The sequence below is a fragment of the Salmo salar genome, chromosome ssa10, assembly GCF_905237065.1.
Source record: "Salmo salar chromosome ssa10, Ssal_v3.1, whole genome shotgun sequence".
Lineage (NCBI taxonomy): Eukaryota > Metazoa > Chordata > Actinopteri > Salmoniformes > Salmonidae > Salmo > Salmo salar.
The window spans coordinates 20,998,440-21,021,799 of NC_059451.1; the positions used below are offsets into that span (position 1 = coordinate 20,998,440).

At 42.3% G+C, this 23,360-nt stretch overlaps 3 protein-coding genes across 4 annotated transcripts in view; all 3 read left to right on the plus strand.

Annotated features, from left to right (window-relative positions):
• Positions 1-1,078: 1,078 nt before the first annotated feature.
• LOC106613749 (basigin) lies at positions 1,079-14,974 on the plus strand. Of its 2 annotated transcripts, none has more exons than XM_014216325.2 (8): positions 1,079-1,407; positions 9,411-9,579; positions 10,362-10,450; positions 10,654-10,796; positions 11,057-11,330; positions 12,808-12,832; positions 13,432-13,499; positions 13,657-14,974. In XM_014216325.2, exons 1-7 carry the CDS (start codon positions 1,344-1,346, stop codon positions 13,484-13,486), a joined length of 819 nt encoding a protein of 272 aa, XP_014071800.1. In that variant the 5' UTR covers positions 1,079-1,343; the 3' UTR covers positions 13,487-13,499; positions 13,657-14,974. The 2 variants fall into 2 exon arrangements, with proteins under 2 accessions (XP_014071800.1, XP_045543430.1); XM_045687474.1 differs by having other exon boundaries at positions 12,820-12,832.
• On the plus strand, positions 3,712-9,496 carry LOC123724389 (basigin-like). Its single transcript, XM_045687476.1, has one exon. It carries the CDS (start codon positions 7,769-7,771, stop codon positions 8,288-8,290), a length of 522 nt encoding a protein of 173 aa, XP_045543432.1. The 5' UTR covers positions 3,712-7,768; the 3' UTR covers positions 8,291-9,496.
• Positions 14,975-16,681: 1,707 nt separating the features above from the next.
• hcn2b (hyperpolarization activated cyclic nucleotide-gated potassium channel 2b) overlaps positions 16,682-23,360 on the plus strand; it is a 68,357-nt gene continuing 61,678 nt past the window's right edge. Inside the window, exon 1 of the mRNA XM_014216326.2 lies at positions 16,682-18,459. Within this exon, the coding sequence (XP_014071801.2) occupies positions 17,561-18,459 (899 nt within the window). The 5' untranslated portion in view covers positions 16,682-17,560. The remainder of the gene's footprint in view (positions 18,460-23,360) is intronic.

Genomic DNA, 23,360 nt, shown 5'->3' on the forward strand with positions numbered 1-23,360 from the left:
CCTACATGTGAACCACATTTCCATACAGTAAGATATTTTGTGTACTCCATTTAATCACATTTGTTACAATTCCATGTTGCACAATCACAAATGATAATGAGGAAGGTACATGGGCATTAAGTAATGGCATACAATGGAGCATATCCCATTCTAGTAGCCTATGTACTCACTACCTAGTTATATTTTAAGAAAACCAACACAAAAATACAAAACAAGTCTAGTGAATGTTAGCAAGAGCTTGGGCTGCTATCTAAATTCCTTATCATCAGGATATTCATTCGTTGGAAGATTTTGGGGCGGCAGGTAGCCTAGTGGTTGGTCAATAACCAAAAGGTGCTCGGATCGAAACCCCGAGCTGACAAGGTAGAAATCTGTCATTCTGCCCCTGAAAAAGGCAGTTAACCCACTGTTCCTAGGCTGTCATTGAAAATAATAATTTGTTCTTAACTGACTTGCCTAGTTAAATAAAGGTATAAAAAAATGGATCATGTTCAGCTTTGTGCAGGAGAAGTGGAATTTCGATAGCAGCCACTTTCTTGACATCACTAGCCGGCTTCCACCCAGTTACGCAACCCTGCACCTTGGAGGCTGCTGGCCTATACACATAGACTTGGAATTACTGGCCACTTTAATGTCTACATACTGCTTTACTCATCTTATATGTATATACTGTATTCTATTCTACTGTATTTTCGTCAATGCCTCTCCGACATTGCTCGATCGAATATTTATATATTTCTTTATTCCATTATTTTACTATTAGATTTGTATGTATTGTTGTAAATTGTTAGATTGTAGTGCACTGTTGGAGCTAAGAACACAAGCATTTCGCTACACTCGCAATAACATCTGCTAAATATGTGTATGTAACCAATAAATATTGATTGTTATCAGCAGTAACAAAGGAGCGTGCCATTTTCGCGTTTCCTAGAAACAGCATAAATTGTCCGACTTGCTGTTGGTGCACGTGTACCTCCCTCGACTTTACTCTTCTGACTTCCGTCTACAGTCGGCTACTTTCGCCTTACCACTCAAACGCGCCCTTTGACTTCTCAAACCCTGGCCTTATCTGCTAACGGAAGTATGAAGAGTCTGTTTCCGCAAGCGTTCCCGGAAGTGATGCTGCGCCTCTGGGTTTAGAAACTCTGTGGTTTGGTAATCAAATCTATTTTGGTCACGCCCGAGCGTCATGTCATGTCATGTGTACGTGCTAGTTCACGACGTGACCGATTGAATTGAGGAACAAATAGAGGACGACCAACTCGGCCGATGGTGGAGCAGAGCTAACGTATTAAAACAAATTGTGAAAGTATATATCTGTGCTAGAAAAGGACGTCGTCGAAATGAAATTGCTGTGGGGTTTAAGTGCCCTCCTCTTGTGCTTGTACCGAGCCGATGCCCTGACAGGTAATCTTTTTAGCTTGCTTTCTAGCTAGTTAGACATCATACAGTCATTGAGTTAGACTAACTCGGTTGTGTGTGCCGTGCTAACTCACTGATAACAAACAAGCTAACGTTAGCGCTTTTCAATTATTGATTTGATATAGTGCTTTCGTAAACGTAGTTAAGACATTATTTTTACAGTTTAATGTTTTCACAACGTTTTTAAATCAGTCAGTCTTTACCATCGAGCTACTTTAGAAAATGAACCAGTGGCTAGCTAGCTAGGAAACATAATGTTCTTTTGTAATGCGTTAGCTAAGTTGGCTAACGTTAGCTAGTATAATGGTCCCAGCGTTACAAGCGTAGGAACCATTGATCCGTTCAGACAATACTTCCCCGTAGGGTTTTCAGCGGTTTGCCTCGTCCACGGTTTGCTCCATGTGAACTACAATTCCGACGCATTTAGAAACGTATATCATCCCTTGCTAAAATGTTTTCTAAACATATGCTGATATGCCACTTTCATATCAGCGAGACTTTCAAATAAAAAATATACACTTAGCTACTGTAGCAGTTTTGCACAGATCCATATGCTGTGTGCCAGAAATCAAATCAATCAAATGTATTGATATAGCCCTTCTTACATCAGCTGATATATCAAAGTGCTGTACAGAAACCCAGCCTAAAACCCCAAACAGCAAGCAATGCCGGTGTAGAAGCACGGTGGCTAGGAAAAACTCCCTAGAAAGGCCAAAAACCTAGAGAGGAACCAGGCTATGAGGGGTGGCCAGTCATCTTCTGGCTGTGCCGGGTGGAGATTATAAAATACCAACCTTACCATTATGCTTGTTTACAATGAGCTGCACTGGGGTAGGAATGCAATGTGGAGCCATTGTAAGATATAGGTCGGAAAACGCACCTCTGTGCAGGGATGGGATATGCCACTGTGCCCCAAATTGTACCTTTATCCATAACTGATACAGCAAGAATGAAATAATGCTTGTTTTCCTGTAAAACTGCCCTTCTCGTCCTCATACAAGCTAGCGTTTTGGAATGGTAGTGTTAGTCAATCAGCTCCTTTGTTCTACGTGAAGTGCAATTACACAATGGCTGCTGTGGCTACAGCTCAATAGCATGAGAACAAAAAGGACACTTTACCAGAACTAAATGCAGTTGAAGTTTACATACACTTAGGTTGGAGTCATTAAAACTAGTTTTACAACCACTCCACCAATTTCTTGTCAACAAACTATAATTTTGGCAAGTCAGTTAGGACATCTACTTTTGCTTGACACAGTTCAAGGGCTACCTTCAATCTCTGTGCCTCTTTGCTTGACATCATGGGAAAATCAAAAGAAATCAGCCAACACCTAAAAAAAAAAAATGTGTAGACCTCCACAAGTCTGGTTCATCCTTGGGAGCAATTTCCAAACGCCTGAGGTACCACGTTCATCTGTACAAACAATAGTACGCAAGTATAAACACCATGGGCCCACGCAGCCGTCATACCGCTCAGGAAGTGACACGTTCTGTCCTAGAGATGAATGTACTTTGGTGTGAAAAGTGCAAATCAATCCCAGAACAACAGCAAAGGACCTTGTGAAGATACTGGAGGAAACGGGTACAAAAGTATCTATATCCGCAGTAAAACAAGTCCTATATCGACATAACCTGAAAGGCCGCTCAGCAAAGAAGCCACTGCTCCAAACCCGCCATAAAAAAGCCAGACTATGGTTTGTAACTGCACAAGGGGACAAAGATCATTGCCATAATGACCATCGTTATGTTTAGAGGATAAAAAAGGAGGCTTGCAAGCCGAAGAACACCATCCCAACTATGAAGCACTGGAGTGGCAGCATCATGTTGTGGGAGTGCTTTGCTGCAGGAGGGACTGGTGCACTTCACAAAATATGTCATCATGAGGACGGAAAATTACGTGGATATATTGAAGCAACAGCTCAAGACATCAGTCAGGAAGTTAAAGCTTGGTCGCAAATGGGTCTTCCAAATGGACAATGACCCCAAGCATACTTCCAAAGCTGTAGCAAAATAGCGTAAGGACAACAAAGTCAAGGTATTGGAGTGGCCACCAGAAAGCCCTGACCTCAATCCAATAGAAAATTTGTGGGCAGAACTGAAAAAGCGTGTGTGAGCAAGTAAACCTACAAACCTGACTCAATTACACCAGCTCTGTCAGGAGGAATGGGCCAAAATTTACCCAACTTATTGTGGGAAGCGTGTGGATGGCTACCCAAAGCGTTTGACCCAAGGTAAACAATTTTAAAAGCAATGCTACCAAATACTAATTGAGTGTATGCGAACTTCTGACCCACTGGGAATGTGATGAAAGAAATAAAAGCTGAAATAAATCATTCTCTCTACTATTTTTCTGACATTTCACATTCTTAAAATAAAGTGGTGATCCTAACTGACCTGACAGGGAATTCTTACTAGGATTAAATGTCAGGAATTGTGAAACTGAATTTAAATGTATTTGACTAAGGTGTATATAAACTTCTGACTTCACCTGTGTTCATATATTGTCGATAAAGGTACAGTAGCATATCCCATTCATGCATCAAGGTAAGTTTTCCAACCCCAGTGCAGCTCACTGAACAAGTGTAACGGTAGGGTATTTTCTAGCAACCATCCGACGAGCTATACTTTCGCGACACTGTTCGATCACGCTAGGTAACTAATTAGCGTAGGTGGCCGCGTCTGTCTTCTGTACACCAGCGCTGTAATATGGCAGTTTGGGAACACTAAACCTTTAAAGGTGTGTAGTATTTGAACCTTTTTTTTCCTTTTTTTTAATGATTTCTTGCAGATATGAAAGATGGCTACTTTCCTTGTTTCCAAAATGTTACCGCAAGCGATGCATGTTAATATTAAGAATGAGCATCTGGGCTTTTAACCAAACTACGCCTGCAAGAAGATACTATGTTTAGTAGAGGCGCTAAAGGTAGTTGGTGTCTATGAATGGTTTAACCAGCTAGCTAATTTATACACATTGCAGTGATCAGAATCACTGCCTTGTAACGGTTAACGCTAGGTGAAATAGTTTATTTTGCAATTGGAACCTGCCATCTTCATAAAAATAATTTTATTAAATAACTTGATGACACTAGTTTTCCTATTTAAAACAACATTTACAGATAATATCTACTAGCTAGCGTGCTAATTTTTCCCGTGATCCAACACCACCTTTGGCCAAATATCATAGACGTTGGTTTATTTTTCATAAAACAGCCAATGCAGTTGCTTTTGGCTGGTTTATGAAGAAATAAACTAATGTATTTTTTTTTTGGTGTGTTGGATTTGTAAATTAGCAGACTAACCGGACACTTGTGTTTCAAGTCTCAGCTAGTTTTGTGTGAGAGCTAAAGCTCAGCTTGTGCTTTTAGCTGCAGTCTTTAAGCCGGTGTAGACCAGTTTGCCTGCCTGACTCATTAGACATTAACTAGCAGGTTAGCTGCTGTATCCTATATAAAGGCATCCCATTTTAAATAAAAAAAGTAGGCCTATATTTTACCTCAATCATGTGTAACCTTTTCTATGGAGATTAATAACATGCAATTGAGGTACAACATGCTACCTCATTTAAATTCACACAGAATATTACGTTTCTATATGATTACAAATGTATGTGAATGTGTTATATGAAATGTGTCAAACAAGCAAGAAGCTTTGTTTACAAGATTGTTGTGGGAGTCTTTTTTTAGCGTAGACTGCAACACATTTAGATTACCTTAATCTCATGACATTCCGTCACAACCACTGCCTTGTCTATTTAAGATTGTGCTGACTTTCTAAGCCTGGAAGAGCCTCAAGACATGGCAGTCTATATACATTACGCAACCTTGAGTACTTAATAAAGCATTGCATGCTGTGCATCATGCACTCATTGTTAACTTAGCCAATTCAGAGTGAGGGTCCATTGTATTAACTTATGTTCAGTGTCAAACAAGGCAGTATGTGGATTCATTATGATTTAATGTGTTTTGAACCAATTAATGACAAACATTCTAATTAAGGAACAATGGGGATGATGTATAATCTTATTGCGAGTAGATTGCTGGCTCCCTTAATTTGGTGTGAAAAGGGCTCCATTTTAGGCCTAATGGTTTTGGTTAATCCTACAAACTGTACCAAATGTTTGAAACTTGCCTCATATTTAGCTTTTTAAAAAGCAGATTTTATAGAGAAGTCCCACACTATAACCTGCCCTATATGCTCCCAACAATTTCAATTGGTAAACCTAACAAAAAACATTGCTTTTTGCCAGGACAGTCTGGGGAGACTGGACTTTGCATTGGGCCGTTTACTCTGCGAGGTCCTCCATTGACCCAGATATACAGAGTGGCATGAAAGCTTTAGAGGGCATGTCCCAGAGGACTGCAGATGCCTGTGAAGATACAGCACACAGGCAGTCCCCATGCTGGACGGGCAGTTTTCCGCTATGGCAACTCCAGATCATTAATACAATTATATTTCTACTGCGCTCCAGCTTCGTCTTGAGCAAAACTTTGGTTGGAGAAGTAGGTTATAGAAAGCAGGTAGCCATTTTCCCTTCAGTTAAACGAGGTCAGGAAAAGCACGTTTTAAAGCATTTCCTATGCAAATGAGCGGAGTCATGAAGTACGATGGGCTCATAAAAGCCCATTGATTTATGTAACAGAATATTAATACATATATGCCTCTCAGATAAATCTTTATTGCTAGTAGCATTTGTTGCCCTGTCTGCCCCTCTGCCCTGAACAGTGTGTTCAGGATTCATGTTGTTGGTTTGCTATTTTGATTGTGTGCCCATTTTCTGTCAGCATAATTGGTCACTGGGTAGGGTAAATGCTGCATACAAACAACTGTAATGACTATGATCACTATTTCTCTCACCTGTTGCAGGACATTTTTGGGTTAATGTTTTATATTTTGCAGTCACATGCCTATCACACCTGCTTTTGAAATGTACTATTTGTCCCCAGCTAAAATTCACACAAAATAGAAACCTAGTTGTTTACACTGAGTAGGTGGCCTGTGGAGCATGACCCTATGTAGTTAGAAAACTGTAGCACGTTAACTTGACAGCCATTCCAAGCAGTCAGTTAGGACTACATGTAGCCTACAGTACTGGTGAGTCACGCTCATTTCAGGAGGGGTATACTGGAGCGGTCTTCTTGGTCAGGTCTCTTTCCAAAATGTTTTTTTATGTAAATTTTTTTTGGGGGGGGGGATTGAACTTGATGGTGGGTTACAAAGTTTGATACAAGCTAGAGAAACTCATTTTAGGTATGATTTTCGTTCAGGCCTATGTGAAGTCACTATCTGCATTTACTTGGGTTTGTTTTGTACAGCATTTGCTATGAAGGTGACCTTTTTGTTATGGTTAAAAGGATCCTGCCACCCTTAGCTAAAAGGTCACATGATTTTTTTAGAGCCAGAGGCAGGCGTGCCTCCAACCCCAATCCAATTCACAAGTTTGACTTTGGACATGTTAATGGGTACATGCGGTCTCTGGTCTTTAGGGGGCCAACTAAAATGTCCACCTACCACCACACGTTGTTGTCCTACTATGCAAGGATACAATAAAGAAAGAGGGTGTGGCTCAGGCGTTGTCTGAACATGGTTGTCTTTGTTCAAGCAGCGTTACATAGGGATCCCTGAGTTTGTTCTGAAGCATTTCTCATTGATCTCCTGGGTTGTTTATTCAAGTGGGCCTGGATCTTGAAGGTATGCCAAGGTTTTGTTCTCCTGTGTTGATTTAAGATTGTTTCGTGGGCTTCGATAGAAATAACCCTACAGGGGGCTAACTCTACAGAGCGCGCCTCGAGCCGTGCATATGTTATTCCTCTGTTGCTCTTCCTGGGTATTAAACCCTGTACATAATGTCCTCAACGTCAGGTCAGGTGTTTGATTTAATAACTAAGCCCTGCACTTCTCACCACAATGACAAACTGACAGAATGTAATAGATTTACAGACCATTTTGAATCCCATCTGACGTTTTAATTTTCATCCATCGACTTTGCCCACTCGTGCGATGAATAACAAAAAAACAAACATTTTCAATTGCCCTTAATGAAATGTATCTGTTTTTATTAGTGGCTTTTGTCTTAATGCATGTCATTCAACTTTTCTATATCTGCAATGGGTCTGAGTATCAAGGACTCTAAAAAGCCATTTGGCATGAACTATTTTGGTTAAAAGGATGCTACTCAAACCCCTACTCTTTTCATGTGCCTTCTCTCATTCATGTGTTTTTTATTAACCTTTTGTTTCTTTCTTTTTTGCCTGCTTGCCTTTTCCATCGCATTTTACTTTCACCTCCATAAAATTGTCGGATTTGCTAAAAACCAATCTGAACCCAAATCAATGTAAACCACCCCACAATGGCCGGTTCAGCTGGTTTTGTCAAGTCGCCCCTGTCCCAGATGAAACTGATAGAGGACATTGCAGAGCTTCACTGTGAGGTGACAGGGAACCCCATCCCAGAGGTGCAGTGGTGGTTCATAGAGGGTGAGGAGCCCGACGAGACCATGACCCAGCTGTTCGATGGGGCGCGGCAAGACCGTGTCGGGATCAACGCCACCTACATCCTGCACGCCACCAGCTCCATTCACCTCTTAAACCTCACGCTCAATGACACCGGCACGTACGAATGCCGCGCTTCCAACGACCCTGACCGCAACGAGCTGAAGACTGCACCCAAAATCAAGTGGATCCGCTCACAGGCTAACGTTATAGTGTTTGAATGTGAGTGTTGGGAGGCCTTATGTACAGCCAGGCAGCATCTCCCTGTAGAGAGGACAGCGAGGGGTCCAGCTCCTGTCCCACACCTTCTCCTGCCCTCTGCCCTGTTTCACCCAGACTCCCCTACTCTCCCCTCACTGAGCTCCCATGATGTCCAGTAGTGGAGAGCAAACCTGACCACAAGGCGTGGCCGGGCCTCTCCTTAGACGTGTCCTACCTGCCGTAGCACTACCCTCAATCTGATGCCTTTTTTTACTGGGCCTATGTCAAAGCCTTATTTTAAAAGAATTAGGAAAATATTTCTCATAATATTGATAATACTGGTCATAAGGTCTGAAACCTGTAAATGGCTAGATCTAATTTTTGAATCATAAAATGTTAATTTTGTTTTTAAAGGGGTCAGATTATGGGTTGGTTAGCTTCTTGTTGGCTTCCATTTTGTCTATTTTGCTGTCTTGTCCAAGGTATAGAATGTGTAATTGATACTAACATTGACACTGTCCTGTGGTGGTTACACTCTTTAGACCTGTTTAGGCTCTTTAGGAGTACTAAATGATCTACAGGAGACAGCAACCCAGCTTTCTGATTCTCAGCCATAGGGCATCTTTCCAGTATTTATTGACAGTATTTGTTGTTTTCTCTACCTGGACCAAACCAAAAGATCCTCTTCTGTCAGTGGAACACCAACCTACCATACCTTGCCAGTTGCTTCTTCTGCATGTGTTGATTACAAGCTCCTCTCCCCATGGTCTCCTAGATTAACTTCCCTGTGTAACCCCTCTTCTCTTGAACTCTTTGTTCAGCCCGAGCTCTCCATTTTTAGGTGCCTGCCCATGTGATCCGCCTCTTCTTGGAAAGCTCTGCACTGCCTTTTATATTGTGCTGTTCTTGGCTTGAAATTTGATTATGAAAGTAATAACATTTGACAAGCTAAGCTAGACCTTATCAGTTGTCACTATGAAGTTTAGGCTAAAGGATAGTAAAGCCATGTCAAGCCCCGAACAGTCAAGGTTTGTGCTGCAACATGTTGGTATCAATAGAGCCTTTTATCCTGTAAACCCTATACATACATACGTTTGGATTAAATCCACTACTTAGATATAACATTTTTTTTTTGTCTTTAGTTACCCTAAACTATTTTAGCAATATCCTGTATGTGAAAAGACATGCAAGAATTAGTTACACTTGGCTTGTTGTCGTGGTAACATTACTACAGTAATGATCCTACTAGAAGTGATCTTTTCAAAGGACGGCTTATTAATATGTTGACTTCGTCTACAGATCCCTTAATTGTGTCTTCACCTATTGAGGTGAACAACCAGACCTCTGCCATCCTCTCGTGCAACCTGACCAACCCCCCGTCCACAGTCAAAGGTCATTACTGGATGAGGAATGGCAATGTGATCGAGGCATCCAAGCAGGACTCTGCTGCTCTCTACACCGAGTACATGTAAGTGCCTGCCAGGCAGGCAGCGTGTGTTTGCATGTTTGAGCCACCAGATGGACGGGAATCCCTCTGAGCTATAGAACGATTTCCCGGAGCTGGGCTCGCTGATTTGAGATTCAGCTATTGTTCTGAACCTAGCAGTCATTTCTTGTCATTATTAGCGACCATGCCTTTTTAATGTTTGGTCAGCAGGGCGGTAGGTCACACAGATTTTGACCGCACAGCAGCACTGAATGAACAACCACTCCAACCTATCCTCCATATATTTTCTACATGTTAGCTCTCCTTCACTCTATCGCTCGCTAGCACACACATACCATCCATTAATGGTAACACTCCAGGCCCTGCTCAGGCATTCCCTGCCATTTAATTAGCAGCGAGATGAACTGTGCAGCTTTGGTTGTAGCCTTGACAGCAGCACGGATAAGCGCCCCCCTAGCAGTTCCACTCTCTCACTCTCACATGATAACCATAATTCCCCATCAGACGTAAAGAGCAGGGAGGGTTTCAGTGCCGACACAAGTCCGATCGTTGTTACCAGGGGGAAGTAGAAGCGTTTGTAACAAGGAGAGAGGCAGTTTATATTTATCCGGTTGCTTCTCATTCTCAACAGCAACAGGAAGCCATTTGAAGTTCAGCCTGTTGGGGCAGCATCTTTTGTAGTGTGTTTTTACAGGCAAAGTGACTTCATGACTGGGATGTGTTTGAAGCCATTGAGTGAAGTCTGTAGGTCTTTGTTTCCCATCCTTAGGGCTTACGTTGTTTTTTTTCTCTCCCCCCATTAGCTTGGCTAAAATTGATTTCCATTCTGGTGGAGTATATGACTGCGTCTTCCTGTCTGATCCTGTGGTGAAGAAATCCATTGAAGTCAAAAGTAAGTAATCCGTTTTAACTTCTTTTAAAGTGAAGACTCTTCTACTGATGTTAGTTATGCCGCTGAATGTTACTACCTTTTTAGTGCACTTTGAGTATCTGAAAGCTGTAATGGGCTTATATAGCCAGTTTTATACAACTGCAGGTGTGTTTGATGAATCGCGGCAATCCAATAAATACCTGCATCCGTGTGTTTGTCACTAGCTGCTGTCCATGTCTCGGCCTACAAACGCTCTGAGCATGGAAATGAGCAGGACAAGGGTGTGCTGGTGTGTGTCAGTCATGGATATCCACTGCCTACTGACTGGAAGTGGTACAAACTGGAAGGAGAAGAAATGCTGAAGAAGGTATGCGTTTGCCATCGTTGATACACCATTAGGCTTAACACACTTAGTTTCACTGAGCCAGAATAACCCCTGATGCTGAAATGAGTGATTGAAGTCACATGCTGCAGTTATTTTCCAATGTTAGGAATCGTTGACTAAATCAATATCTTGATTGAAGTCACAGTAATGCCACACGCACTAGTACTATCCAAAGAGGTCTCTGCCCGAGATAAGAGTTGAGTATTCAATGACTTTTTGCTCCCTTTTTATGGCATTCTCAGGCCATCACCAACGGTACTGACAGGTATGAGATCAAGAGCACCCCCAACAGGACCACCCTGACCATCAACGACCTGGACATCGCCATGGACATGGGCGACTACATGTGCTACGGTGCCAGCGAAGTGGGCTCGGCCTTCGACAAGATCCACCTGCGCGTCCGTAGCCGCCTGGCCGCCCTCTGGCCCTTCCTGGGCATCGTGGCCGAGGTCATCATCCTGGTCAGCATCATCTTCATCTACGAGAAGAGGAGAAAGCCTGATGAGATCAACGACGGTACGTAGACACACCCGCTGAGAAATGCCGAAAAGAAGTACTCTTGTTTTGCCATTGATTTCTGAAGTGGCATACCTCGCTAAGTCAATATGATTTGGCTGTGAGTGTCTGCTGCCCTCCAGTGGCAGAACACTCTTAGTTTCAGATGCGCTGTCATTCTCCAAAGATTGCTGTGCATTAGCTGCCATTTTAATGATATCTCAACACTTTGTCTTTTCTTAATGGTTTGGATATAGCAGGTTTACTGTTATTTACTTGGTCTTCTTGATTTGCAATTTAAATGTTTTCCACTTATGATTTTAGTAATTTCATTTGATCAAAAGCAATTGGTTTTCTATTAGAACACTTTTTTTTCTTCTTCATTTTGTATTTCTCTGTTCGCTGCTGCGTTTGCGTTTTGGTAAGTGATCAAAGCTGCATGTCAGATGGAAGTGGTTGACCAGAGATGAACGTAACTGAGAAGCTATGGGAATGCACTGCGTTCACTCGTTAAGAATGTACCTAATAAGGAACTCTTCCACTGGCCTTGCATTCATACATTGGACCAATTTGGGCAAAATTTGACTTACATTGTCAGACTGCTAAAACTTAGCCACATTTTTATGCCCACCAATCAATGTGTTTTTGTCATGCCAGTAAAAGGGTTAAATAGCCTAAGTCATGTGATTTATGTGGAGATGGAAATTAGGCCTAATGTCATGGTTTGTAGTGTTGGAAACACCTAAGGGTTTAGGGTTTTAAAGGTACAGACAGCAGTATGACATCACGGGGAAACTTCCTGCTTGCAGACAGTTGTTGACGTCTGTAAGCAGGAAGTTGCTCATGTCATATTTCTGTGTACCTTTTTTAATATCTTGTCTTGCATGCCATCTGCATCTTGATCTCATGCATGACAAGTAATTTACATTTTTTATAATAGGGATATCATTTCATTGATCTCATTCATTGCCTGAGGGCACCTATTCTTTGATTTAACCGGTGACTGAACGGTCATGTCCAGACGGTTCCTTTTAATCTGCAGTATGCCTGTACGCTTTGTTTAGAACCGTTTTCGGTGTTGCATTGTCCCTGCAAGTTTTCTCTTTTCACTTGGTTGTCCTGTTTGCGTTATTTTGAGTGATGTTTAGAACAGATTGTTCCTGATCGACGATATGGTATCATAGTTGGGATACAGTGTAGGTAGATTTGTCATAACTGCAGTTTTCTTTTTAAATGAAATTAAGTTCAAGCGATGTAACTGTATTTGCTTATTGTAGATAGAACTATGGCAGTGTATGCTTGTTTTGCTTAATTGACTGTAATCACTTGACAATGGCCTACTTAAAGAAATATTTGGAACTTTGTCACCATTTCCATTGTCTGTGGAAAGCATTCTTTCTCCATGCCTTGCTCTCATTAGAATGTCTCCCTACCAGACAGTCTCTGACCAATTCAGCTGTTGACACATCTTTTCTCTTGTCCCTGTGCTGCTTTATAGATGAGGACTCAGGTTCTGCTCCCCTGTAAGTACACATTTTACACTGACATGTAAAAATGCAATACAATTCATATCTCACGAAGAAAATATATAAATGGGCCTCCCGAGAGGCGCAAGGGTCTAAGGCACAGCATCGCAGTGCTAGAGGCGTCACTACAGACCTGGGTTCGATCCCAGGCTGTCGCAGGTGGCCGTAACCGGTAGACCCATGAGGCAGCACACAATTGGCACAGCGTCGTCCGGGTTAGGGGAGGGTTTGGCCGGCCGTGATGTCGGTGTCCCATCGTGCTCTAGCGACTCCTGTGGCGGGCCGGGCGCACGCACGCTGACTTCGGTTGCCAGGTGTACGGTGTTTCCTCCGACACATTGGTGCGGCTGGCTTCGGGGTTAAGCGGGCAGTGTGTCAAGAAGCAGTGCGGCTTGGCAGGGCCGTGTTTCGGAGGACACATGGCTCTCGACCCTCGCCTGAGTTAGTACAGGAGTTGCAGCGATGGGACAAGACTGTAACTACCAATTTGGGTATCACGGAAAAGGGATAAAAAAAAAATTGGTGCCCCCCCCCCCAAAATAAAGATATACATTGCTGTATTGTTTGTAAAGTTCTGGATGAAAAATGTCTTTCAGGAAAAGCAATGCTGCTACAAACCACAAGGATGTCAGGCAAAGGAACTCCAACTGAGAGAAGATGAGAGGTGTGTGTGTGTGTGTGTGAGGGCTTTTAGAATCAACCCACTCGACTGGATGAGCCTATTTCAAATACATTTATTCTGATTGCAAAATCAAAGCAGTAAACCTCCTGTAGAGGTTGAGCTCTCAATCTAATTGTCAGTCCCCTTTCTTTCCTGACAGATATCCTGATGACTATCTTCCAGGATGAAGATCATTTGCTGAGCGTCACATAATCTAGTGCACCCTGCGAATTTTAAACAACTTTAAATTTAAAAATTCTTGAACGTTGATGTCTTGAGAAATGGACTGAATTGTCCTCTTCTATATTTCTCTCCATATTGTGCTTTCGGCTTAAGGCCATTGGCAAAAAAAAACATGTTTTTGCATGAGTTTTATTGCCGTTCTAGAAGTGTTTGTTCGTAGTGAAGTCCATTGTAAACGTTTACGTGGGAATGATCTATTGGTGGTTTTTCTATTTGTGCTTATAGCTTCCTCCACTGTCCTTCACTTCTAAATATCTGCTCTTATATTTGCAAGCGTGAACAGCCACCTGTTAAGCAACATGGATCCTGCTAAGAATGAGAAATGTTTGGACACTGACAAGCTTTTGCCCCAGGCCCTATTACCACACCTGACTCCAATAATCAACTAATCATTGTCTTCAGTTTAGAATGCAATTAGTTTAATCAGGTCTGTTTAGATATAGGGCTGGGTGGAAATGACATTAATCAGGCCCCTGAACTGGAGTGGCCCATCCCTGCTGTAGGTAAAGTAATGACTTGAAGCCTTTGACTTCAGATGTGTGCCCTGACCCTTCAACATCACATAGTTGGCTGAGTTATAGGATACACCTTAACACAGTCCATTTTACTTCCTCCACTGTATTTGATTTTCCGCAGTGGAAGTTATAATACTGTAGGTAGTTCCTAAATTAAACGCAGCAGGTAGGATTAGAATGCAATTTCCCCTGAGTTTCTGCTGTATTTAATACATGCGCTGTTGAGATTTTAAAAGGCTAATCATTGCAAAACAAAATACAAGCTTTTTGGAGTTTTACTACTTAATAAAATGTTATAAGGTGTAGTTTTGAATTGTCTGCTTTTTTTTGCCATAGTCACATCCATAGTAATACTTCCTGAAAAAGGACCAAGTGTAAGAGATGGGTTTTCTGCTTCTGAACAACGACAAATTCTAATACTAATGTATTAATCAGAATTGAAGGCGATTTTTAAATGGTTTGTTTTTTTGAAGGGTATGTGGAACCTAAACATGATTGACACTAATGAAGCATTGTCCTTTTTCTAACCTCCACTTTGTAGACAACTCAGAAGCCACATGTTGCACTAACCTGATTTAGTGTTGTGACTGGATGTGCACTGTTAGTTTAAGACGTACATGTGAAAATATGACTTTGTCAATTATTTAGCCTAAAAGTAACCAATTAGATTCAACACAACTGTACCAATTTGCACAATCTCAATAAAGTGATCTGATTTAAGAGACATGGTCTGTCTGTTACTGCTTGAATAAGATGGACATTTTGGTTTATTTCCTCAGGGCAATATGCTATAGGCCATCCCACACGTAAAGCTATGAAGTTACTGTTTTTAAGTGCCCTGGATGGTCGTTGGTGATGGGTTTGTAGAGCAAGGTGTTGGTCCTCTGGTAAATGGCATGACTTGAAGCTGGCATACATACAGAAGGAGTTACCTAATGGTAAAGGAGTAGTCTTGGAAATTCCAGACCTACGACAACAGCATTACGTAAAGTTGTGTCCAAAAGTTTTGAATGACACAAATATTGATTTTCACAAAGTCTTCTGCCTCAGTTTGTATGATGGCAATTTGCATATACTCCCGAATGTTATGAGGAGTGATCAGATGAATTGCAATTAATTGCAAAGTCCCTGTTTGTCATGCAAATGAACTGAATCCCCCAAAAACATTTCCACTGCATTTCAGCCCTGCCACAAAAGGACCAGCTGACATGTCAGTGATTCTCTCGTTAACACAGGTGTGAGTGTTGACGAGGACAAGGCTGGAGCTCACTGTCATGCTGATTGAGTTCGAATAACAGACTGGAAGCTGGGTGGTGCTTGGAATCATTATTCTTCCTCTGTCAGCCATGGTTACCTTCAAGGAAACACGTGCCGTCATCATTGCTTTGCACAAAAAGGGCTTCACAGGCAAGGATATTGCTGCCAGTAAGATTGCGCCTAAGTCAACCATTTATCGGAGCATCAAGAACTTCAAGGAGAGCGGTTCAATTGTGAAGAAGGCTTCAGGGCACCCAAGAAAGTCCAGCAAGCGCCAGGACCGTCTCCTAAAGTTGATTCAGCTGCGGGATCGGGGCACCACCAGTACAGAGCTTGCTCAGGAATGGCAGCAGGCAGGTGTGAGTGCATCTGCATGCACAGTGAGGCGAAGACTTTGAGGATGGCCTGGTGTCAAGAAGGGCAGCAAAGAAGCAACTTCTCTCCAGGAAAAACATCAGGGACAGACTGATATTCTGCAAAAGGTACAGGGATTGGACTGCTGAGGACTGGGGTGTAGTCATTTTCTCTGATGAATCCCCTTTCCGATTGTTTGGGGCATCCGGAAAAAAGCTTGTACGGAGAAGACAAGGTGAGCGCTACCAGTCCTGTGTCATGCCAACAGTAAAGCATCCATCCATGTGTGGGGTTGCTTCTCAGCCAAGGGAGTGGGCTCACTCACAATTTGCCTAAGAACACAGCCATGAATAAAGAATCAACACATCCTCCGAGATCAACTTCTCCCAACCATCCACGAAGTTTGGTGACGAACAATGCCTTTTCCAGCATGATGGAGCACCTTGCCATAAGGCAAAAGTGATAACTAAGTGGCTCAGGGAATAAAACCAATATTTTGGGTCCATAGCCAGGGAACTCCAGACCTTAATCCCATTGAGAACTTGTGGTCAACCCTCAAGAGGCGGGTGGACAAACAAAAACCCACAAATTCTGACAAACTCCATGCATTGATTATGCAAGAATGGGCTGCCATCAGTCAGGATGTGGCCCAGAAGTTAATTGACAGCATGCCAGGGCAGATGGCAGAGGTCTTGAACAAGAAGGGTCAACACTGCAAATATTGACTCTTTGCATCAACTTCATGTAATTGTCAATAAAAGCCTTTGACACTTATGAAATGCTTGTAATTATACTTCAGTATTCCATAGTAACATCTGACAAAAATATCTAAAGACGCTGAGGCAGCTAACTTTGTAGAAATTAATATTTGTCATTCTCAAAACTTCTGGCCACAACTGTATACTGGAACATTGCTTATGTTGTGGGAGGCAATTTGTCTGCCTAGGTCCTAGGGAGACTAGTAAATGAGTGGACTAAAAGTCTGATTTCATAGTCCAAACCGATATAGACTCGCTGTACAATATTACATCAGTAGGTCTACACATCCAAATAATTCTGAGAAGATTCGACACCAGAGGGTGCCATTTAATCATCAGTGGAGGAACCATTGTGATTCTAGGTGGCATGGTTGACGTAGCCTATCAATGTGTTTGAATAAATCGACATCTGTACTGGTGGATATTGTAGCCTATATTGGCACATATTCCATTTCTCAGGTGAAGTAATCCAACAGTATTATTTGGTGATTACACATGCATGCTGTGCATAAAATGGAGTAAATTTGCCGATGTGCTGATCGATTGACCTTTCAAGGCTACTATTGCATTTGAATGTTTCAAACTATTTGTATTGAAAATACAATATTCAAAACAGATATATAAAATATTTCACACTTGTATGACTTTTTTTTCATCACTTTCTTTGGTTCACCATGCTGTCATCTCACACTGGAACTTTCCCTTGGATGTCATTCGTGAGGAGGAGAGGAGGGCTCTGAGGTTATAGGTAATAGGACGGGCTCTCCGTTTCACTGTGACATGAAACGAATAGCCAGATTGCAGCCATAGCAACGCCACTGGTGCTGTATCCTAAAGTGGTTTCCACTGGATACAATAGGCTGGGGCTGCTTTGAACTCGTCGCCGCCCAGCCACGCAAAGGTTCCGAAGGCGCGCACTCTATTCCCGCGCGCTGTTATGGACGAGGCCGAGGATGGAGAAGATGAGTCCAAATTCCAGCAGCCTCTATTGTGCGGAACCGGCTCCGTTGGTGGCGGAGGCGATAGGAACGGTCTAAGTTTGAAGATGAAGCAATTTACGCCAGGAGGGGGAGCATCGTCAACAGCGCGCAAGAACTCCAACAATGAGCTGTGGTTCATGCAAGGCGAAGATTCCGCACCTTGTGCTCCTACAGGCGCCACAAACTGTGCTCTGTTATGCCAGGGAGATGCTGCTGCCCGTGGCGGCTCATACTATAGGGCTGGAAGGGACTCAGCCACAGGATCAGCGGTAACCGGGTTGGCTACTTGTTGGACAGGTGAAGGCACTACCGGTGTGATATGCAACAACAACGGAGATTGCAGAAGGGACCCCAACATTTCAGGGAGCCTGTCCTCCATCGTCTCTAGGCAGGAGAAACGGACAGGTGGAATCGTTGCACCGGACAACGGGAAAAGGCCAACCAGATGTAATTCCAGAGTCGCCAGCATGGACGGTTCGATCACCTCAGCCGGGTCCTTAGCACAGGGGCAAGGGCCCGAGGTGGCCGGGGCCACAACTACTGGCAATGAGAAAAAGGACTCCAGAGTTTCCTTCTCAAATGCCCCTAATAGAAAATCATCGTCCTCTGTGCAGAACCAACAGAACAGGAGTTCTCTCGCATTTTTTAAATCTGAGGATGGACCCCAGATTGTGCCAGATGATGGGGAACCGCAGGACAATCGGACTTATATGCAGCGCCAATTTAGTTCCATGCTTCAGCCTGGAGTTAATAAATTTTCCCTGCGTATGTTTGGGAGCCAAAAAGCGGTGGAAAAGGAACAAGAGCGCGTCCAATCGGCCGGTAATTGGATTATTCATCCATACAGCGATTTCAGGTATGGGTTGAGTCAAGTGCCACTCTGAGGTGGGCTAAAATTGGTCATGTGATCTATGGGCTAAACAATTTAGCCAATAAGTAACTTGAATATAAATTAACATAAACTACTTCCAATGCTTTATAACAAATTGGTTATGAGATGTTAAATTATAAGATTTGTTGACATCCATTTTGACGTTTGCTGTCAGTGCGGTCTGCTGCTTTTCATGAGTAACGCATTGCCACTAAATGTCAAATTAGGCAACATATATTGGGAGAACACCGAATCTAAAAGCTGAAAAGGTATGTTGCACATTCTCATAATTTCGCAGTGTTGATATATTGGGGTCTAAAGACCTAGTCCATGGAAAATACTTGATTTAGGGATGAGAGTTGCGTTGCTGAAACATCAGTAGTTTATAAGGAAAGGCCTATTTATGTCTCGAGATTTACAGTGAGGACGCGTGCGTAAATCAGCTGACCAAAAGGCCTTGTTGGTGAAGTTACTTGGCAAACATATACCGCATGAAATAAATCTAAAACACCCCCACTGTTGATAAAATGTGTCCCAGGTTATCACCTTTATGAAATGCTACATGCGCTTTTTATTAATGGTAGCCTATTATAACGCGTTTCCCTCAGATTCCCTAATAATATAGTCATATTACAAGCAGGGATGGGCATCTTTGATGGGGGCGGGGGCCACAAAAAGTCTGAGCTCATCATGAGAAATGTTTGCTGTTTTTAATATGATATCTGAGTGACACTAACAAAATCAATTGGGGGGGGGGGGGACGCCATTAATTCTACGATGATAGCAAGCTTAGATAGCTGGCCTCTAAATTAATTTAGCAATATTTAGTTTTTCTGGGCTGACATGGGCTAATTGACTGAGTGTAAAACTGCTGATGCACAGCCAAATCTCTGAATTGCACCTTGTGTACTCTACTACTCTAAATCGCAACAGTAAATTGAGACCCTGACTGAGTTCTTAAAAACACTATGTGTGTGTGTGTGTGTGTGTGTGTGTGTGTGTGTGTGTATTTGTGTGTGTGTGTGTACCAGTCGAAAGTTTGTACACAACTACTCATTCAAGGGTTTTTCTTTATTTTTACTATTTTCTACATTGTATAATAATAGTGAAGACATCAAAACTATGAAATAACACATTGAATCATGTAGCAACCAAAAAAGCTTTAAACAAATCAAATATATTTGAGATTCTTCAAAGAAGCTACCCATTGCCTTGATGACAGATTTGCACACACTTGGCATTCTCTCAACCAGCTTCATCTGGAATGCTTTTTTCAACAGACTTGAAGGAGTTCCCACATACGCTCAGCACTTGTTGGCTGTTTTTCCTTCACTCTGCGGTCTAACTCATCCCAAACCATTTCAATTGGGTTGAGGTCGGGTGATTGTGGAGACCAGGTCATCTGATGCACTCCATCACTCTCCTTCTTGGTCAAATAGCCCTTACACAGCCTGGAGGCGTGTTGGGTCATTGTCGTGTTGAAAAACAAATTATAATCCCACTAACCGCAAGCCAGATGGGATGGCGTATCGCTGTAGAATGCTGTGGTAGCCATGCTGGTTAAGTGTGTCTTGAATTCTAAATAAATCACTGACAGTGTCACCAGCAAAGCACCCCCACACCATCACATCTCCTCCATGCTTCACGGTGGGAATCACACATGCAGAGATTATCCGTTCACCTACTCTCTCAAATTTGGGCTCATCAGACCAAAGGAAAGATTTCCACAGGTCTAATGTCCATTGCTCATATTTCTTGGCCCAAGCATTTTATTGTTATTACTTGGTGTCCTTTAATAGTGGTTTCTTTGCAGCAATTTGACCATGAAGGCTTAATTCAGGCAGTCTCCTCTGAACAGTTGATGTTGAGATATGTCTTACTTGAACTCTGTAAAGCATTTATTTGGCCTGCAATTTCTGAGGCTGGTAACTCTAATGAACTTATCTTCTGCAGCAAAGGTAACTCTGCATCTTCCTCACCTGTGGCGGTCCTCATGAGACCCAGTTTCATCATAGCTCTTGATGGTTTTTGCAACTGCACTTGTGGCCTGATTGACTGACCTTCATGTCTTAAAGCAGGGGTGGGCAACTCCAGTCCTCGAGGGCCTGATTGGTGTCACACTTTTTTTCCATCCCTAGCAAACACAGCTGATTTAATCAAATTGCATTCTAAACTGAAGATCATGATTAGGTGATTATTGGAGTCAGGTGTGTTAGCTGGGGCTGAGGCAAAACATTGACACCAATCAGGCCCCCGAGGACTGGAATTGCCCAGACCTGTCTTAAAGTAATGATGGTGTTGCTTATTTGAGCTGTTCTTGCCATAATATGGACTTGGTCTTTTACCACATCTTCTGTATACCACCCAGAAGATGTATACCACATCTTCTGTATACCACCCCTACCTTGTCACAACACAACTGATTTGCTAAAACGCATTAAGAAGGAAAGAAATTCCACAAATGAACTTTTAACAAGGCACACCTGTTAATTGAAATGCATTCCAGGTGACTACCTCATGAAGCTGGTTGAGAGAATACCAAGAGTGTGCAAAGCTGTCATCAAGGCAAATGGTGGCTACTTGGAAGAATCTCAAATGTAAAATATATCTTGATTTGTTTAACACTTTTTTTGTTGTTGGTTACTACATGATTCCGTATGTGTTATTTCATGTCTTCACTATTATTCTACAATAATAGTAAAAATAAAGAAAAACACTTGAATGAGTAGGTATGTGCAAACTTTGACTGGTACTGTATATATTTTTTGGGGGGCAGGGGGATTGATCCGAGGGCCTTCAAAAGAGGGTGTGTGGGCCTCCAGTTGCCCATCCCTGGATTACAGTATCATACACAAACATCTGATATTGTTTTGTCACACAACTTGGTCAAACATGTTTCATATTTATTTTGTCATTGCATATTAATAAAATATGAATGTTACATGAACGGAACCATGCATGCATGACTCTTGACAGGATATTATTGCATGCAAATATATTAATATTAGATGTCATATTGAAAATACTAAACACACCAATCTAGTTTGATCTTTTGGATTTCGTTATGGGTAGGTGTCGGTGTTAATTTAGTACTCTGTAATTAAAATCGGGATCAATTTCTTTCATGAATGCAAAATCAGCTTGAGCTATCTCACTGCAGCTGCTTCGTCCCTATACCTCACTATTCTCCTCTCATTTTCACACATCGCTCTACAACAGATTCCTATAAACGTTTAGGCTTTCCCCCGAAATCAGACGCTTCGGTCTAAGACAGACTCTCCCTCGTATGGAGACAGCTATTTTAAACTGATAATCAATGCCATTACGTGCACGTGTAATTATGAGGCACCACAATTTTTTATTAAGTGAATTCCAGGTCTTTATGTCAAGAAAGAGTTAAGGCATCATCTCTTCTAGGGTTAAAGTTGGAGTGGTTTTTAAAGTGAATGATGAGTTGTGTTATTAAGCAGCACCCCGATCCCGTTGCTCCCTCTTTCCTCAACATGACCTTATCTTTTGGAGAGACACACAGGGACGTACACTGACTCATCACTCAGTAATACAAATGTAAAGTAGTACTGTTATGTATGTTTGTAAGGTAGCATTCAGTTTGCAGGTTAGGTTCACATAGGGTGAGATACGCTACATGACCAAAAGTATATGGAAACCTGCTCGTCGAACATCTCATTCCAAAATCATAGGCATTAATATGGAGTTGGTCCCGCCTTTGCAGCTATAACAACCTCCACTTTTCTGGGAAGGCTTTCCAATAGATGTTGGAACATTGCTCCGGGGACAAGCTTGCATTCAGCCGCAAGAGCATTAGTGAGGTTGGGCACTGATGTTGGGCAATTAGGCCCGCAATCGGCGTTCCAATTCATCCCAAAGGTGTTCGACGGGATTGAGGTCAGGGCTCTGTGCTGGCCAGTCAAGTTCTTCCACACGGATCTCAACAAACCATTTCTGTATGGACCTCGCTTTGGGCATGGGGGTATTGTCATGCTCAAACAGGACAAAAATGGCCTCCCAAAACTGTTGCCACAAAGTTGGAAGCACAGAATCATCTATAATGTTATTGTATGCTATAGCGTTAAGATTTCCCTTCACTGGAACTAAGGGGCCTAGCCCGAACCATGAAAAACAGCCCGACAGTCAAAACTGTCAACATGACAGCATACTGTCACATACTGTGCGTTTAGACGGAGAGCAATTTTGGTAGAGTAGGCCTATTTCACAACCAATAACTTCTCCGCTACAGTAAGTTTGAGCAATTTGCAAACTTCACGGCAACATTTAGGGCATTTCTGTTATGTAGCCTCCTGTAGCAACTTATCGTTGGAAGGATGATCTCATCACTCACTCAGTGGAGTCATCGATGTTCGTTTCCGATCAGGCAGGATCAGTCAATCAAGACATGACTCAGCGGCCCACCTATCAGTTACACTCTTCCCAAGCATTGACTCCCGTTACCTTGGGTTGATTAGACAGCAATATTGATAGCCACTGATATTACACTAGGTGCACAATTCAATATGTATTTTCAGTTGAGCTCTTCAATATTAATCCATCTCTTATCTCACACATGTTATTGTCAAGTGTAACATTCCATATGCAAAATTCCATAAACTTGTAGTGTAACTATCCTACATAACCTGGCAGTCACAATAATTCAAATATACTGATAGGCCTACTATTCTGGTTTCACTTATGCCACCCTTTGTCTTTGTAGCAAGGATTTAGAATCAATTCACCAACCAGCTGTACCCTCATATTACCCTCTCCCCCATCGTCTCCCCTCCTGTCCTGTCCTTGACGTGACCTTGACTTGATTTTTGACAGGTTGCAGTGATATGACTGTTGATTGTGAACTGTTTCACAGTAAGCTA

Excerpts from the sequence above, each read along its gene's own strand:
- LOC123724389 (XM_045687476.1), top strand. The coding sequence starts at position 7,769 with ATGGCCGGTTCAGCTGGTTTTGTCAAGTCGCCCCTGTCCCAGATGAAA.
- LOC106613749 (XM_014216325.2), top strand. The coding sequence starts at position 1,344 with ATGAAATTGCTGTGGGGTTTAAGTGCCCTCCTCTTGTGCTTGTACCGA. Across the intron at positions 10,797-11,056 it reads GAGAAGAAATGCTGAAGAAG|GCCATCACCAACGGTACTGA; the intron begins GTATGCGTTTGC and ends TGGCATTCTCAG. Across the intron at positions 12,833-13,431 it reads GACTCAGGTTCTGCTCCCCT|GAAAAGCAATGCTGCTACAA; the intron begins GTAAGTACACAT and ends AATGTCTTTCAG.